The sequence below is a fragment of the Chenopodium album genome, chromosome 12, assembly GCF_948465745.1.
Source record: "Chenopodium album chromosome 12, dcCheAlbu1.1, whole genome shotgun sequence".
Classification (NCBI taxonomy): domain Eukaryota; kingdom Viridiplantae; phylum Streptophyta; class Magnoliopsida; order Caryophyllales; family Amaranthaceae; genus Chenopodium; species Chenopodium album.
Genome location: NC_137845.1, coordinates 6,610,213 through 6,629,245, shown reverse-complemented (window position 1 = coordinate 6,629,245; position 19,033 = coordinate 6,610,213). Strand labels below are relative to the sequence as shown.

Sequence of the window (19,033 nt, the reverse complement as noted above, 5' to 3'; positions counted from 1 at the left end):
TAGATGGTTCTGTGCCTAAACCTGCTAGTACAGACAGTACTGCTAATGCTTGGCAGAGGTGTAATGATTTAGTAGTTGGTTGGCTCTTATTTTCTTTAGATAAGAAAATTGCTAAGAGTGTATGGTTTTACAAGACTGCTTATGAGATTTGGAAAGATTTAGAGGAACGTTTTGGACAAACCTCTGTTAGTCAGTTGTATTCCTTGCAGCAAGAACTTGTAGACATTAAGCAAGGAAGAGATGAACCAGTTACTGAGTTTTTCACTAGGATTAAGACTCTTTGGGATGCAATTGATTGTGAGAATCCGTTGCCTGTTTGTTCTTGTGGGAATTGTACTTGTTCTGTCACTCACAAAATACTTAGAACACAACAGGATCAGAGGTTAATGATGTTTTTGATGAAATTGGATGATAAGTTTGCTATGGTTAGAACCAATATCCTCATGATGCAGCCTTTGCCTACTATTAGCATAGCACATAGGTTGTGCATGCAAGAAGAAAGGCACAAGGAAGTGAGTCAAATTGCTGCAGGTATGAATTCAGAAGCTATGGCTTTTGCTGTAGACAGGAGGAGGTATTTTGATAAGCTAGTAGACAAGGGTTACAGACAATATAATGGGTCTAGTAATGTGCAGCCTAACAGAAATCAGTTTTTCAATGGAAGGTTACAGACAGGGAAAAGACTTTCAAACTGGTATTGTGATCACTGTAAGATGGCAGGACATGGAATAGAGAGGTGCTTTAAATTGAATGGTTTTCCTCCTGGATGGACTAGTAATGCTAATAAAGCCAGAACAGCAAATTTTGTTAAAACTGATGGTGATGAGAATGGTGATGTTCGTTCAGATTTACAAGTTCAGATGTCTACTGATCAGTATAATCAGTATTTGGCTTATATAGGCAAGCAAGGAGCATCTAGTGTTGAGGAAGCTGATAACCAGAATGGTGGATATGCCTTTATTGCAGGTAAATTTTGTCTAATGGCTTCTTTCAGTAGCAAATGGGTTGTAGACAGTGGTGCAACAGATCATATATGTCATGACTTAAGGTTTTTTGAGTCCTATACCTTGATGAATGATCTAGAGAATACTATTACTATTCCTGATGGTAAAAAGGTTAAGATCTTACATATAGGAACAGTGAGGTTAAATGATGACATTCTTTTGCAAGATGTGTTACATGTACCAGGATTTCAATTCAATTTGATTTCTGTACACAAGATTTGCAAAGACATGGACTGTGGTGTGAGTTTTACAGCTAATACTTGTATTATTCAGGGGCTTCATCTGACCCAACCACTAGTTCTTGGTGAACTAAGAGATGGTCTTTACTGCACTCGAGCTCAGCAGGAGTCTGGTAGTTCTGGAAAGCTAGAAGAGGTCTTTAATAAGCATGCTGCTCATGTGTCTTCCTTTGATGCAAGTTTGAAGAATAAAGCCAAGGAGGAATCTAAACTTTGGCATCTGAGATTTGGACATTTGCCATTTTCTAGATTACATCTTGTCAAAGACAATTTGACAGATTCTTGTTTAGATGATTGTGTATGTCAGGTTTGTCCTGCTGCTAGGCAAACAAGACTCCCTTTTCCTGTAAGTAGTATTAAGACCAGGAAGCCTTTTGAGTTACTTCATGTTGATGTGTGGGGGCCATATAAAACCTCAACCTACAATGGTTTTAATATGTTTCTTACAATTGTAGATGATTTTTCAAGAAATACATGGGTTCATTTGATTAAGTATAAATCTGATGTTATTCAAATCTTGCAAGATTTTGTGGCTTATGCTGATACACAATTTGGTGCTATGGTTCTTTGTGTAAGATCTGATAATGCAAGAGAATTAACTGAAGGAGAATTGTTACAGTTTTACAATAGGAAAGGGATCATTGTGCAGAAAAGTTGTACTGAGACACCCCAACAGAATGGGGTAGTGGAAAGAAAGCATAGACATCTTTTGGAGACAGCTAGAGCCTTGTTCTTTCAGTCTAAGGTTCCTGTTCAGTATTGGGGAGAGTGTTTGTTATGTGCTGCTCACTTGGTGAACAGAATGCCTCTTCAGGTTTTGCAGAATGTGTCTCCATATGAGAAACTTTTTAGGGTTAGGCCACATATTGAGCATCTCAAGGTGTTTGGTTGTCTGTGTTTTGCTTCTACCATCAAGCAAAACAGATCAAAGTTTGACCCTAGGGCCCAAACTTGTGTCTTTCTTGGTTATGCCCCAAACCAAAAGGCATATAAGGTTCTGAATTTACATACTAAGAAAATTCAGATTTCTAGGGATGTTGTTTTTCATGAAAAACACTTCCCCTATCATTTTTCTGATTCCCCAACTCAACCTTCTTCTTCCACCTTCCACATTTACTTACCTGTAAACACTGTTTTTAATCATTCCTATGATTTTCCTGATATGTTTACTTTGTCTACTGATGATCCTTCCTCAGCATCACCTCAAACTCAAACACAAACCCAACCTCAAACTCAACCACAAACCCAACCTCAGACACAATCACAAACCCAAACACAAACACAAACACAAACCCAATCTCAAACTTCTTCTCATACCCAAACACAAATTGATAATCCTAATATTCTGGATTTGACTGATTTTCCTCCTCTAAGGACATCCTCAAGGCCTACTAAAACACCATCTTATTTGAGTGCTTATGATTGTTCTACCTCTAGAAGAGGCATCAACAAGCATTGGTGCAATTTGGTTCATTTTAATGATTTACCATCTGCTCATAAGTGCTTAATTGCTTCTTTTTCTTCTCTGTCAGAACCTGATTCATATAAGCAGGCTTCTATGGATCCAAATTGGCAGATGGCAATGCAGAAAGAGCTTGAAGCTTTGGAGAAGAATCATACTTGGGATGTGGTTGATTTACCTCCAGGCAAGAAACCTATAGGTTGTAAGTGGGTCTATAAAGTCAAACTGAAGTCAGATGGTTCCTTGGGGAGATACAAAGCTAGGCTGGTTGCTAAGGGTTATACCCAGAAGGAGGGGATAGACTACCAAGAGACATTTTCCCCTGTCATTAAGATGTCTACTGTAAGGTGCATTCTAGCTTTGGCTGCCTGCAAGAATTGGTCTGTTTACCAGCTGGATGTAAACAATGCATTTCTCTATGGAGATTTGCATGAATAAGTGTACATGAAATTGCCAGAAGGGGTTCCTAATCCAAGTAACAAAGTCTGCAGACTTCAGAAATCCTTGTATGGCCTGAAACAGGCATCTAGACAGTGGTTTGCTAAGTTGCTTGGTGAGTTAGTTGCTCAGGGATTTGTTCAATCTAAATATGACTATTCTCTCTTCATCAAGAAAGCTGGGGTTCATATTACTTTGGTGGCTGTATATGTGGATGATATGATAATTACTGGTACAGATCCTATCACTATTTCTGGTTTGAAGCAGCATCTTGATACTACTTTCAGTATCAAAGACCTTGGCTTTCTTAGTTTCTTTCTTGGCATTGAGATTGGTCATACTACTGATGGTATTACTATGACTCAGCAGAAGTTCACTAAGGACCTTCTGGATTGTGTTGCCTTGCAGCTGGATAGGAAGGTTGTTACACCTTTACCTCAGAAACTCAAACTCAGTTCAACTGAGGGAGATTTGTTTCATGATCCTCTCTTATATAGGTGTCTTGTGGGTAAACTTAATTTCCTGACAAATACAAGACCTGATTTGTCATATACTGTCCAAACTCTGAGCAAGTTTATGCAGTCTCCAAGGATTCCTCATTTTCAAGCTTTATTACATACTCTTAAGTATGTTGCTTCTACACAAGGTCAAGGCATTCTGCTGAAAGGTTCTGCTAAGCTTACTCTACAGGCTTTTTCTGACAGTGATTGGGGTGCCTGTCCAGATTCCAGGAAGTCCATCACAGGGTATATTCTCATGTTAGGGGATTCTCCTATTAGCTGGAAGAGCAAGAAGCAGCCTACCACTTCTACTTCATCTTCTGAAGCTGAATACAGGGCTATGGCCTCAGCTTCTTCAGAAGTTACATGGGCTGTCAGACTGTTAGAAGAATTGGGAGTGTCTGATTTGCTTCCAGTCACTCTTCACTGTGATAACCAGAGTGCTTTACACATTGCTCGAAATCCTGTCTTCCATGAGAGGACTAAGCACATCGAGATAGACTGCCATTTCACTAGAGACAAGGTTCTTGAAGGTCTCATACAATTGAGTTATTTACCCACAACAAGCCAGATTGCTGATGTCTTTACCAAGATTCTTCCTTCAGCTCAGTTTGCAGATTTGTTGTCCAAGCTTGGTATGGTTCAGACCACCCCAAGCTTGAGGGGGGGTATTGAGCATAGTGGGTTGCCAGCTCAGCTTAGTCAGTTATAACAAATTCTGTTATGGCTTAGTACAGTCAGCATAGCTTTTATTACCCTCAACTACTTGTAATAAATAGGCCCACAATTAGTTGGCTGAACTATTCATTCATTTTCCCTGTAACTACTCAGCATTTCATTTGAGCTGAGAAATACTCTCTGTATTTTCCGACCTCCATTAATGGAGTTAGCTTGAGCTTTAAGCTTTAATGATAAGTTCAGCTGCTGCGTTTTCTCAATTATTAATCCCTAAGATTAAAAGTCTTCTCCAATATGTAGTTAAATACAATTATTATTTAATGGTGTATTTCATATTGTAGTGTCATAGCTTATTTTATTTACCACTTTACCTTATAAGTACTCGCATGCATCCATTATAAGTAACACAAATTTTCATACTCCGTACCAAATAATAGTACTACACAAAATTAAATAATCATCAATGAATATTGATCAATAAGATGATCTACATTTGTCGTCCAATCCACCACGTATACTGCATGTACAATACGTGCTTCAAATCCAAATGCAAAAACAGTTGCAAGCAGATGAACACACGCAATTGGGGGTTGCTTAGCAAATGCATACGAGTAAAATACTCCGTAGTAAGAAGCTTTAGCAATCCCCAATCTCGTTCACCCTTTCCCTTAATTAACTGGGTTGTGTGGTCTATTTTCTATTTTTCTGCGTTACTATTATGATTTATGACCATATATTATACGAGTATGGACCTTATATTATAAGACGAGTTAAAAATGTGATGACGGCCTAAATAGTTGACCGAGGTGGGCCCATAAAATTCTTTCTTGTTAGCTTTTGTTGTCGTCTTTACCTTTCTCTGTCTTCTTTTCCCAACTAACAGCAGATTTTGGTGCATGCATCTTCCTACCTTTTCAATTTCAATTCTACCTCACTTTTCAGTTTTTACATTTTTTTTTTTTGGATAAGTTTTTACTTTTACTCTTACCCGGTAAAATATAGGAATACTCTACGAATTAATATGGTTAAAATAGTACAAACTCAAATTTTTACTACTACTTCCTCCGTTTTTTAACAGTTACAACACATACTTTTTCACGGTATTTAAATAATGTGGGATTCACATGATATAATATACATTAAAGTGGAATATGTGGTTGTTAGTAGTGTAATTTAATGGGTCATGTGCATTAAATAAAGGAAATAGTATAATTATTCCCTAAAATAACTTTCCATTTATAGTGTGTTGCAAATATTATAACAATTTCATTTTAGAAAAGTGTTGCAAGTATTAAAAAATGGAGAAATTATTATTAACGTCAAAATTCTATTTAAAGAGTTGGAATTAATTTGATTTAAGAAAAAACATTGTAGTACTTTTAGTTTGTGAATTATTCATGCATTACGAAAACATGATATATGATTGATTTTATATATATATATATATATATATATATATATATATATATATATATATATATATATATATATATATATATATATATATAGGACAAAATTGCAAATTAAAGAGGGATGATTATTCAATTCATCAATCTCTTTAAATAATCTTGAAGGAAAGATCACCTTGATTATTTTACAAAGTAAACAAAAATTATCTTTAATTTCTTCCATTTTTATTTATGCTCTTTTGTTTGATGTAAAATGTTTTTAAAATTATTTTTTCCTTTTTTTTTGTTTATCATTTTCCTTTATAAAACAAGAAAAACCACATTTTTCATCCTTCCTCCTTCCTTTTTTGCTTTCCTCTTCCCCTTTCTCGCATTCCTACCCCTATTTCTCTATAACTTTTTTAAAATGGAACTGAACAAAAGAAAATTAATGTGCAATTGTGGTTTTTCTCTTCTTTTCTTAGTGTGGGTTACTTACATGTGTTATTTGAAATATTATACTTTCCCCTCACATGCAAAGTCCCATATTAAATACAGGTCTTAGCTGCATCCGTAATCAAGATAGATAGTCCACTTCACAAGATTAAAGAAGATTCCATCCCAAAACCATATGACAATAGAAGGAATAGTCTCTTAGTCTTATAAAGTATTTAACTCTTTCTTTTTTTTTCGATGTTGGACACTTATATATGTGTTGTTTGAGAAGTTAATACTTCAACAATTGATAATAAAGAAATGATATATGAGAAGTGTTGGATTAAAATCAAACTAGCAAAACATTACATGATAATTTTCCTTGCCAAAAAATAAATAAATAAATAAAAATTGCATGATTATGATTCTCTTTATAAATACACTTAGTAACAAATATTATGTCGTTAAGTGTATGAGCAATATAAATTTAGAAGAATTTCCTTTTTAAAAAACGTATAAAGTATTAACAAATTTTCCAATATATGCAATTAAATATAAGAATTGGCAATTATGCATAATTGCATTTATGAGCCCTTGCAATATTGGTCTAGAAACTATTCGTAAGGTTTAGTGAAGGTGTTTAAAAGTCCGACCAGGCGACCGCATTCTTTTACCACGACGGAGGCAATAAAAAGAAATTCAGACAGTCAAATGCATATAATCCAACGTAAGAATTTGATAAGAATTTGGTAAGCATATGTAACATGTTAATCACTAGTTTAATCTGCACAACAACTACACTTCAAAACTTCATAACTCCTACTCATATTGTGGAATCAAAGCCTATTCTGATTTATTGAACTGAAATAATTGAAGCTTAACTAAATTGAATTGAACTGAATAAAGTTGAAATGAATATTTTACGAGAGAGGGAAATTAGGAATTGAACTGAACTGAACTGATTGGAGCTGAAGTGAACTGAAATTAAGGTGAAGAGAACATGCCCTTATTATCACCTTAAAAAAAAAATAATAAAAAATTAAAAAAAAACCCTTATCCCTCTGTTTTAAAATATTTGTACCATTTGGAATCTTGAGAAATTCCATAAAAAATGAAATCTGACATTTTCGATGTTATCTTTTATACTTCAAAACATAATCATAAGGTAAAGGTCATGTTTGGAAAATGGTTTTTGACTAGTTTTTTTTTTATTGAAAAACTAGTCTTACTAGCTATTTGATTTTGGCTTTCATTAATATAATTACATTTTGATCCTTAATTAGTAATGAATAATTAATACTTTATAATTTGTGATTACTGCTCCGTACTTAATAATTAAAAATTAATAATAAGTAAATTATAATTAATAATTAGTACAATAATTAGTGATTACTACTTAATAATAATTTATTAGTACTTAATAATTACCAGTATTAGTTAGTAATTACCAATTGATTATTAGTATTTAGTAATTAATAATTAGTAATTAGTAGTTATGATAGTAATTAATAATTAATAATTGGTAATAGTAATTAATAATTAAAAATTAGTAAAGGTCTGTTCACTTCAGATTAATTTCAGTTCAGTTCAGCTCCAGTCAGTTCAGTTTAGTTCAGCTCCTAATTTCCTTCTCTCTTAAAATATTCAGTTCAGTTCAGTTTAGCTCCAATCAGTTCAGTTCAGTTTAGTAGATGAGAACATGCCCTAATTAATATAGAAATCTATCTATACTTAGTATTTAAAAACTCAAACCGAAAAAGATATATGTCCTATCTCCTATCCTATTTTATTTTCCAACCCAGGCCAATATACCACTGCACATGTCGTCTTACATTTTAATTTTTTTTTATTACACTATCTTTCTTAGCTCGTTCATTAAACATTTCATCTTCCTCTTCCTTCTTCAATTCAACCTTTTTCTTTTCTTTCTTTAATACTTCCTCTGCTTTCTTTAGTTGCAACTAGGGGTGGCAATTCGGGTCAGCAGGTCGGGTTCGGGTCAGATTTCGGGTCGATTTCGGGTTATGCTTAGAAACAATAAAAAATAGTGTAAAACTTAATATTATTACGTAATATGAAATTTTGGTAAAATCGGGGCGAATTCGGGTTGTTCGGGTCGGGTTCGGGTTTCTCTCAGTAACTTCGGGTCGGGTCAGGGATTGCCAGCACTAGTTGCAACACTTTTATTTTCACAGTCTCCTAGGCAATTTTTAAAGATGATAAAGATTTTAAAAAAAAAGGAACCCATGTGGGTAAGAGAGCGATAAATAGAAAGAAATGTCAAAAATGAAAAGTGTTGCAGGTAATTAACAATTTTCAAAATAAGAAAGTGTTGCAACTAAAGGAAGTATTAGTTCCTCTGCATTCTTTTTTTCAAACCTCCTTTTGAATAAAATCCCAAAAAACTTATACCTATAATCATTTTATTTTTTTTTACCTATTACACCCATAATGATTTATTGGTATTTCCTTGCTCATTTCTCAGTGCAATTTTCTATGAACAAAATTTCTATGACAATCGACCAGAAGGCTTGTTAATAATTAATAGTATTTATAATAGATGAATAAGAACTAAGACACATAATAATGTCCCTAAAAGGTTATTTTGCATAGTTACAGCCAACAACTAACAACTGATTTTACTAAACACATTTAAATACAACAAATGACCTCGTTAAACAACCAGTACAAATAGCTAATGCTAAAAGCTAGTCAAACTAGCCATGTTAAACAGCCTGCAGCCAATAAGCAATTGCCAAATAAGGTAATAACCCACATAAACTAGCCAACATAAAAGCCTAAAATCTTGTTTGGCAATTGCTTGTTGGCTGCTGATTGTTTAACAACGCGATTTATTTTCGTGTGAAAATCATTCACATAAAATACGGATAAAAAAAAAATCATTACATGAAGTTACAATTGTTCGTGCGCAGTTAAAAATCTGACAATTGGTTAAATATGTGCATCGAAAACCACTTAAAATACACGTGAATAGAACAAACATAAATAAAAACGGTGGGAGTACATGTTTTTTAAATTCACGCTATGAGCATGGTAATAAGGTGCATTGTTGATAAACTTAATAATGCTAATACAAATTTATGTCGATATTCAAAATATTCTTACTCGCCTGTTGTTTAAGTTGAAAACGGGATTGAGTTAACTTATTAGGGAATAAATAATATTGTATGATCCTGATTGATCCTGTTTTAATTATGTACATACCTGCTATTATTTCATGCAATCCTTTGTGATTTTGCACACAAAGGATAATGATGTATACGAGACTTGATTACAGGTCTTAGACACCACCCCTGTAATAATGTACATTATTGATAAACATAATACTGCTAATACAAATTTATGACAGCATTCAAAGTATTCTTACACGCCCGTTGTTTAAGTTGAAAACAGGATTGAGTTAATCTTGTTAAAAAACAAATATGATTGTATGATCCTGGTTGATTCTGTTTTAAATATGTACATACCTGCTATTGTTTCGTACAATCCCGTGTGTTTTGCATACAAAGGATAGTGATGTAGACGAGACTTAATTGCAGGTATTAGGCACCACCCTTAGCTTGTAATAATGTACATAATTATAAACATAATACTGCTAATACAAACTATGACAGTATTCTTAGGCGCCCGTTGTTTAAGCTAAAAACAGGATTGAGTTGATCTTATTAGGAAATAAATACGTTTGTATGATCCTAATTGATTCTGTTTTAATTGTGTACATACCTGCTATTATTTCGTACAATCTTGTGTGATTTTGCACACAAATTAAAGGATAGTGATTTATACGAGACTTAATTACAGGTTTTGGACACCACCCCTAAAACTTAAGCCAACTAAACTAATTGACACCCAAATAAACTCATATGTAATATAATGTAACACTAGCTAATCAAAATAATTTTCTATTAGGTCATCAACTACTCCGTATTCTACATATAGAGTAGTTTTTATTAATATGTAATTATTTATATTTAGGTCCCGTTCAATTTACTTTATTTTTCCGAACTTAAATTATTTTTGCTGAATTTAAATTATTTTTACTAAATTGAGATTAATTTTTGCTGAAACGAAATTATTTTTACTGATTTTCAATTATATTTCTTCTTTTAGTTTACTTATTTGACTGAATTGAAATTATTTTTACTAAATATTTTTCTAAGGTGAAGTAAACAAAACCTTAGATCAAAGTAATGCATTAAATTTTAATGTATCAAGTACTTCGTATTACAAAACAGAGGAAATAAACGTTTTGATGAAAAATAAAAGGCAAAAGCTAACGAACGCTCCTGGAGCGTTGGATAAGCTAGCTAAAAGTAGAAACATTAAATCAAAAATTAACATTAATTACACCGATTAATGCGTGATTTTATAATGCTTTTTCAAATTAATACTAGTTTAGGTGATATTTTAAATGGTCATCCAACGCCCAAAATACGTTCATCATTAAGATCCAAAATAAAAAAAGTGGGACACAAGGTGGCCACACAACTTTTAGTGTCTTACCATACCACAAGGCACAAGCCATCTCAATTCTCAATCCATTGTCCTTTGTCCTATAATCACAAATTCACAACTGACATCACACCTGACCTTCCCTATAAATAACCCCACCCCTTCATTTCTACACCCATTTTTATTTTATTAATTTCACAAAAACCAATTTCATCCAAAAATAAAAAACCTTCTAATAATATTTTCAAGCTTTATTAATTAGAGAAACAATCAATCATGTGTGGAGGTGCTGTAATCTCCGACTTCATTCCGGCAGGCAGATCTCATCGTCTGAATTCCGATTATTTATGGCCTGAATTAAAAAAGGGTGTTAGCGGATACTCTAAGCCTTTGAGATCTGAAACTGTTAATGTTGTTGATGAAGATGATGATGCTGTTGCTGATCAAGCTTTTGAGGCTGATTTTCTTGAGTTTAAAGATGAATCTGATGATGATATTTCTATCATTCCTCACTTTAAACCCTTTTCTTTTGGCCTTTTTAAACCCAAATCTTCTAATGGTATGCTCCTTTTTACCCATTTCTTTATTTTATTATTTGAGTTTTTTTTTTTTTAGAGTTTTTATGTTTATGTTCTGGTGAGAAATTTATCTGGGTTGCTGATTTTTTGTGGGAAATGCTGATTACTAGATAAAAATTTTTGGGTTCTTGAAATTTTAATTTCAGTTAATTCATGGTAGGTAAGGTGGGTAGTAATGTTTTTTTTTTTTTTTTTTGGGTATCATTTCTTATGATTTACAGCTATGTAATTTGCTTGATTGTTTGCTTGAAATTTGTGGTTTTTTTGGTTGGGTTGGTGGGTTTAGTTTACAACTTGAATTTTTGCTTAATTGGTTGCTTGAAATTGGGTTGTTTAACATTTTATTATGTTTGCTAATTTCCTTAATCATAATAATAATTTTAATTAATTATTTAGGAATCTTATTATAATTATTCAAGACATTTGTTCATGATTATTTTTATTTCTGATAATTTACAACCTTGAAACAACTTGATTATTGCTTGAAATTTGTGGGTTTTTTTAGGTGGGTTGGTAGGTTTAGTTCTATTTGTATTTGCTTAATTGGCTGCTTAAAATTTGGTTGTTTAACATTTGATTATGCTTTACCAATTTCTTTGATCATAATAATGATAATTATTATTAGTAATCTGGAAATCTCTACAATTATTTATATCATTTTCATGATACATAGAGTATAATTTTTTGCTTTAAAAAGGAGTAATCTTTGTTGAAATTGGTTCCATTTGATTGATGAATCGTTTTTTTTGGTTGATGTGAATTTATGGATTGATTGATTTTTTAGGCCCTTTGTCTGCGTGTGTTTTAGAGGAATTTTTGCAGAAAGAAAAAATGTCCATTTTGTTGTGTGTATCAAATTTGGGAAGATGAACTGATTTAACGTGATTAAAAATTATATGGTGAAAAAGATTTTGGAAGAGCATAGATAGCATTAGATAGAATTCATAGAATAGTTGATAGAAAAAAGTACTGTATTTTTGTGGAATTCTCTCCCGAGATAAATTCTTGGTTCATGTAGTCGATCCCATCCTTTCGGAAATTCGGGATTAATGCTTTGTTATTTTTGTTGCTGTTGTCAAATTTCTGCACGGCTCTTATTGACTCGATTTGGTAGAATTGATGAAGTTGAAATGTTCAGCTGTTAATAAAATTTCATACTTTGCTGTCAAATTTCAACAGGACTTATTTTACCATGTGACTGATTAATGTCATCTTGCTGAACTTTCTAGGAAATTTTGGTCTGACTAATGTCTTCAGATTTACTGTTTCTGCTAGTTTGATTTAATCTTGGTTTACCCGGAAAATAGCTGGCTTGTGTTTTTGCTTAATATGTCATTCCTCTGATGTTTGCAGGACTGAAGCCTGTAGAGTTCAATAGCCAGGCTGAGAAAACCGCCAAAAGAAAGAGAAAGAACCAGTATCGTGGTATCCGACAACGCCCATGGGGCAAATGGGCTGCTGAGATCCGTGACCCTAGGAAGGGTGTTCGTGTTTGGCTCGGAACATTCAACACTGCTGAAGAAGCTGCTCGAGCATATGATGCTGAGGCACGCAGGATCCGTGGTGAAAAAGCCAAGGTGAATTTCCCTGAGGAAACCCCCGTATCAGCTGCTGCTCCTAGGCGCACTGTTAAAGCTCGTGCCCAGAAATCAGCTGCCAAGACAGCCTCTCCTGCTCCAATGCAGGACATGAACCAGTGCTTCAATATCATGAACAATGCTCAGAATGAGTATTACAATAATTTTGCTCTTGTGGAGGAGAAGCCGCAAGTTAATCAGTTTGAGTACTCAAACCCAATGCCTGCTCTGGGGGACGTAGCAGTCAACCCCTTTAACTCCCTTTCCGGGGGTACTGATCTATTTTTCAATTCAGATGAAGGTAGTAACTCCTTTGATTGTTCTGACTTTAATTGGGGAGAGAACGGCCCAAAAACCCCAGAGATATCCTCATTCTTCTCAGCTGCTCTCGAAAGTGATGACAACGGAAATGCAACAAAGAAGATGAAATCGACATCAGGAGATGTTGAGGAGAATAGCGGCAAGAGCCTGTCTGAGGAGCTTTCTGATGCTGATCTTGAATCCCAGTTGAATTTCTTGGAGACGCCATACCTTGATGAGAACTGGGCTATTGATGCTTTTCTTGGAGGTGATGCATCTAATGGAGGTGCTAATCCAATGGAGCTGTGGAGCTTTGATGACTTCCCCGGAGGAGTCTTCTAAGCTAAGGGTGCGCTTTGCAGACCTTATGTAAATAAAACATGTTAGTTACCACCTCTAGTCAGTTAGTCTTTGTATCGCAAATCATTTAAAAACAAAATTTGGATTTCGAGTTTAATTTTTAATCTAGAGGTGGTGATTAGAATCTGTTTTTGTCCAATTTTCAGGAGTGTCTGTTCGCGAGGTGACTTTTAAATATGAGATTGCATAGTGGTCTTATTGGGCAGTTGCAATTATATGGGAGTACATAGGTAAATTTAGGTTTGTTCTTGCATTTGAGACTCTTTAAGTTTCAGAATATGTACTTGCTATGTTAATCCCGACTTCATGAAAGCTGAACCTTTGCTTTCAGTCTTGTTATTGCACCTCTAATTATAGTTTGTTGCTTTATTTTTAATGTGGCTGCCATTAGGATAAAGCTTCAATGAATGTCAATGTATTTTGGCTGGCTAAGCCGGCATTTTATCGAGTCCTTCGGAAGTGGCTCAAAGGGTAGGATTTTGAGTCAATGACTTTGCAAGCTATCTTCCTAGTGCCTTGGGCATAGATTGCTTACTAGTTTGGTTGTGAGAATTTAGGTGGCAAGTAGTTTTTTTTTTTTTTTTTTTTTTTTTTTTTTTTGAAACATAGGTAGTAAGTAGTTGGACAAACGCAACATTGTCTATTTGATCAGGGCATCCTATCTTTTGCCATATTTGAATGTCAATTAGGGTTTTTATTTTTTTAAGTTATAAATTTTTTGTTTTTAATTTTTATTTTGAGATAGAGCCTTAAGCATAATTGATAGGTTTGGCACCCCCTAAAGTGGAAAGCTATTTTTGGACACAATTGATAGGTTTAGTCCCTTGAAAGGGAATGCTTAAAATCCATTTTACGGATGCTATTGCTTATTCCATACCTTATAATGTTTCAAAATCTCTCGTGTTTTCAATCAAAGCTTGTATTTACGGAGTACTACGGAGTAGCAAAAATCCCGAGATACCAAAAATGAAATTGGGTCCTTTAATCTTCTTGTCTTAAAGATGTACATTATCATCCTTCCGTTAAGGAAAACAAAGAATAATCGAAGTAAGATTTTCCTCAAGTCGTATTAGCAAATACTCAGTACCACATTGCTGTATAGTTGTCAAGACGTACAAATAATGAAATCATTATTTGAAGCGTTACTAATTCAAGGAACACGTTAGTTCCTGGAAAATTGTTGGGGTAAACTAACACAACTCTCTCAAACTTTGAGCTTGCTAGTTGCTACTAAAATGTTTTAGTACTATTTAGTACTATTATAAAACGTAACGCTTAAATAATTTAGCAAGTTGTAATATTTTCAGTTGTCACGTCTTTGATATAATAGAATATGTTGGGGCCCCCCATTTTTGTCTCCATTTTGCTAGTGGACGTATGTTATCACCCCCATTTTGAAGGGTGTTGTTTTAGCTTTACTTGGTTTGGCCTCATTTGCATTATGATATAGTCCGGAGAATTCACCTCTTTAGGGTATGGTTAATGGCCAATATACACGCCATTCTTCACGTGAAAGGCCATGGTTGCGATGTCGGTGTGCCGCTGACCGACTCGTTGCTGCGGCGTTGCGCAGACGTTCTACGTTGGAACTTCCAAGTTCTTTGTGTTTCTTTAGGATGATGTGAGTGAATTGTATTTTTAGTGTTACATTTGGTCATTTATGTAGATGATTCACTGTTGTTCATAGATAGGGGTGGTGGACTGATACATAATAAAATTTAGATTTTAGTGATGTGTATTCATTTTAGAGTTGCTTTGATTTCTTAGTGTGTCACCTCATAATTTAGAGATTAAAGGTTCGTTCCTTATTTGTTTAATTTTTTATGCGTACTATTTGTTGATATTTTTTTTATATTAATATTGTTACATAATGAGTGACGTAGATATTTAATTTAAAACAATTTATCTATTAAAGGCTAGTCTCGTGGCGTATTATAAAAGTACACACCTAGCTGAGTCAATTGAAAAAGGTTCACCTCTTTGTCTGTATTTATTACACCATTTTGTTTAAAATTATAAATGTAACTCGAACAAAAAGGCAACTAAAACACACCCTCATGTAAAATAAAAAAAGCGTTACAAGAATTAAGCTCATTAGCAAAGTAGCAAATAAAACAAATGAATACATACAAAGTACATTTAAGGTCGTAAAGTATTTAAAAACGACGATATTTAAGGTCGTAAAGTATTTAAAAATGACGATATAATGGTTTCTATTAGTAGAATGTAGTGATCAAACCAAAATCTTGCCCTAAAGGTTAAAACCTCATCGCTAAATACATGGGGATTTAGCTTTTTTTTTTTTTGAAGTTGATAAGATATAGTACATTACTAATATATATAGTACATACGTGATAGTTCCACTATTGAAATAAATAATGTGATTCTTTTATTTATTTTATTTTTTCTAGATCAAGAGAGTACTTAATGATTGATGGCCATTTAGGGTTTTGTGTAGTTGTTGAAATAGTAATGTCATATTAATCATAGGTCTAAAATAAGTAAGTTGCTTATGATGAAAGTAACCTTTCAATATTTTGAGAGGACCCTATTGAGTTATTGTACACACATCCAAGTGTGCGTGACTATTTTATTTTAGGTACTTTATTTAGGTATACTTAGAAACGCTATTATCTGATTGATGAGATCAAGAAATGAATCTGTCAAATTATTTGAAACCATTTGACATAAAATGTGAGTAGAAAATGTCAAATCATTGTAAATTATTTAAAACGTAGTATACAAGTTCGATCTAGAGATTTGCTAAATATGAAATATTCAAATATCTAATCCCTATTGAAAATACTAGCATATGCACGATAATATTTTGATGTCGTTTCAATTATAGCCATGTAAAAGATGGTTGTGATTAAGATGTGCAAAACTCGAAATTTTCGGAATCGATTCATAAAATTCCCCACTAAATCAATATTATTGTAGATTCGTGGTCATTGTATATTTCATATTTGTACAATCATCTTATGTGTCAATACTACTTTAGTTATATCTTTGACTTGAGGGGGATTAGTGGAGCCTATTGTCATAATTTTTATAAAGAATAAAACCTACCATTTAGAGTATCAATTTCTCTCGATAACTTCACCTTAAAATAAATGAATTATTAAATTACTCTATCCCATAAGGGAGATAAGGCCATAACAAATTAACAATAGAGCCAAGACATCTGGCTATTTAGGATGAGGGCAACTCTTCTTTTGGTCACTTCACCATAGATTATAAAGCTTTAATAATAAATTAATAATGGCGGTGCTTTACTAATTACCCTCTTAATTAATTTTAACATATATATAATTATGAAGTAAAGTAAAATTATAGCTCCAATTGTACTACTATGTTCTTTCCACGTTGAAAGATGATGTTAAGATCTTCCAAATTATAGCCCAAGTGGATTTCTTCTAAAGAATTGATTTTAACACGGACCTTGCGTCGACTAGAATTTGTTTTATACACCCGATCATTCAGGTTATTTACTCATTAAATTTTGCTTATTTATAGAGCAAATTACTCGGGTGTACGCTACACCCGAGTGTACAAAATAGTCTTCGATTATAAACATCAAAACATGAGGGTTTATTTAATTACGGAGTATTTATTAGGGTAAAGACCAGAGAGTTCATATTTGTATTAGTGGTTTAGCCCCACGCAATAGAATCTGAGGCAAAACTTTATTATCAAGTGAATTTGAAATACTATTTGATCTATGAAATGTATATATTTCGTATTAATTTTCGAATATAATTTACTCATAATGGAATTAATAGCTTTACTACTGATAAATAACACGCGTTAAGTTTAATATTATAATATGAAGAATAATTTTAAATTCATATATGTAGATTAACTGTTGTCCTCTTGACTAAATGAAGCTTTATTGGAAGAAGGAAAAAAAAAAAAAAAAACATGTTCTGATTAATAAGTTAAGATTAACACGAAATAGTACATTTGTCAATAATCCGACAAAAATGAAACATAACAAGCAAAGATATGGTTACCTTTAAGCCTTTAACCTTAAACAGCTGGCTCAATATATATCGTTGCTGTATTACAAATTCATATTCTTGAAGTCCAATTAAGCATCTCTCATTTTGAAATAAAGAGTTGTGTTATAATGACTTTATCGTAAATTCGGGTGTGTTATACTTATACACATCAGTGGAGTTTTGTTGATGTAAAAAACCTTAATTTTCTTTTAATCTAATTCCGAGTTCCCTTAAGAAAACGACTTTATCAGTTTATTGTCCATAAGTGAAATGGGCTTAATTCTTTCAGAAAGGTGGGCTTGAAATGAGCACAAAATAAGATAATAGCCCAATTCTATAAAACCAACAGTGAGATTCAGCCTATGGCTATATGTGTGACCCTAGATTATCTTTTTTATTTTTTATTTTTGTTTGAGGAACTACATATCTACATTATCTCATTTAATATCACCATAAAAACTTTACTGAGAATTATGAGAATTGTTGCATAAAAAGTAGGTAAATATGAGCAGAAATTTACTAAGAATTATCTAAGAATAAAGTACTTGTATATCTTAATGATGAGTTTGATGTAAATGACCCAATGATGCAACATAATTTCCTGTGTGGTTAGCTTTTATGTAGATATGACGAGAAAAAATTCTGGTGAATTGACTCTACAACTTTTTGACAGCGTACATGAGGAGTTGTTTTTTAGTAACATAATAAAACTCGAGCATGAAAATTTTCTAATAATAAATGATAATGAAATCATATATACACAATATAACTCAAAATATGAGAATTAATAAAGACCAGCAGCATGTATGGCTAGAAAATGACTGTATACCTCAATTAGCTTTAGTTTGGACTTTGAAATTTACTTTGTCTCAACTTTCTGCGCATATCAAACTTCTATTTAAAGTACTGTAATTTAACTTATTAATATATTATGGAATATACTAGCATAACTTAGGTAGTGAATGAGCATCACCAGTGTCACAATTTGTAGGAAGTGAGCAAACTATTTGGTTGAATGTGCATTATCACCAATTAAAATTTCTAGGAATTAAAGTAAGTAATAATTATCTGTGTTGAATATGAAGTTAAAATTTGCATAAAAAAATTTACTTGTTTAGAGAATTAGATAAATAAGTTTTCTCATTTCGTGGAAAATAAATGTAATCAACCAAACAAATTCCCGGCCTTTTAATTTCTAGAAAACCAAGAAGATTAATTATGCATCCCGAGTATTTGGATGTTTATAAGAAAACAACTGTTAGCCCATTAGGTTTCAATTATGATTTCAAGTGATTCAATCAATGCAAATCGAATGACCAATCATACGCTTCGTGGTTAACTTATTGAGACAATTTAAAGTTTCGAGCTTTTGAATTAATCTTATGATCGTACAAGAAGTATAGAATTGAGAATTTGTGACAGGTGATGTTGCACATCTAATAGTATAGGGAGGATGAAACCCTCTTTAAAATGTCTGGGTTAAGTTGCATGCTTCTAAAGCAGCTTTATTGACAAATTCGCAATTCATTCTAGTAGTTGCCACTTTGTTATTCATTTCACTTCCTTTTGATGTGTATGTGAGTGGGTTTTTGCCTTTGTT

The 19,033-nt window shown here is 33.0% G+C and overlaps 1 protein-coding gene across 2 annotated transcripts; it reads left to right on the top strand.

Moving 5' to 3' along the window:
- The first annotated feature begins 10,778 nt into the window (after positions 1 to 10,778).
- On the top strand, positions 10,779 to 13,808 carry LOC145570171 (ethylene-responsive transcription factor RAP2-12-like). 2 transcript variants are annotated; one of them, XM_081629187.1, is made up of 3 exons: positions 10,779 to 11,176; positions 12,549 to 13,454; positions 13,579 to 13,808. In XM_081629187.1, exons 1-2 carry the CDS (start codon positions 10,894 to 10,896, stop codon positions 13,412 to 13,414), a joined length of 1,149 nt encoding a protein of 382 aa, XP_081485313.1. In that variant the 5' UTR covers positions 10,779 to 10,893; the 3' UTR covers positions 13,415 to 13,454; positions 13,579 to 13,808. The 2 variants fall into 2 exon arrangements, with proteins under 2 accessions (XP_081485313.1, XP_081485312.1); XM_081629186.1 differs by having other exon boundaries at positions 10,780 to 11,176; positions 12,549 to 13,808.
- Positions 13,809 to 19,033: the final 5,225 nt, after the last annotated feature.

Coding starts and splice junctions, on each gene's coding strand:
- LOC145570171 (XM_081629187.1), top strand. CDS start 10,894: ATGTGTGGAGGTGCTGTAATCTCCGACTTCATTCCGGCAGGCAGATCT. Junction 11,177..12,548: donor TAAACCCAAATCTTCTAATG/GTATGCTCCTTT, acceptor TGATGTTTGCAG/GACTGAAGCCTGTAGAGTTC.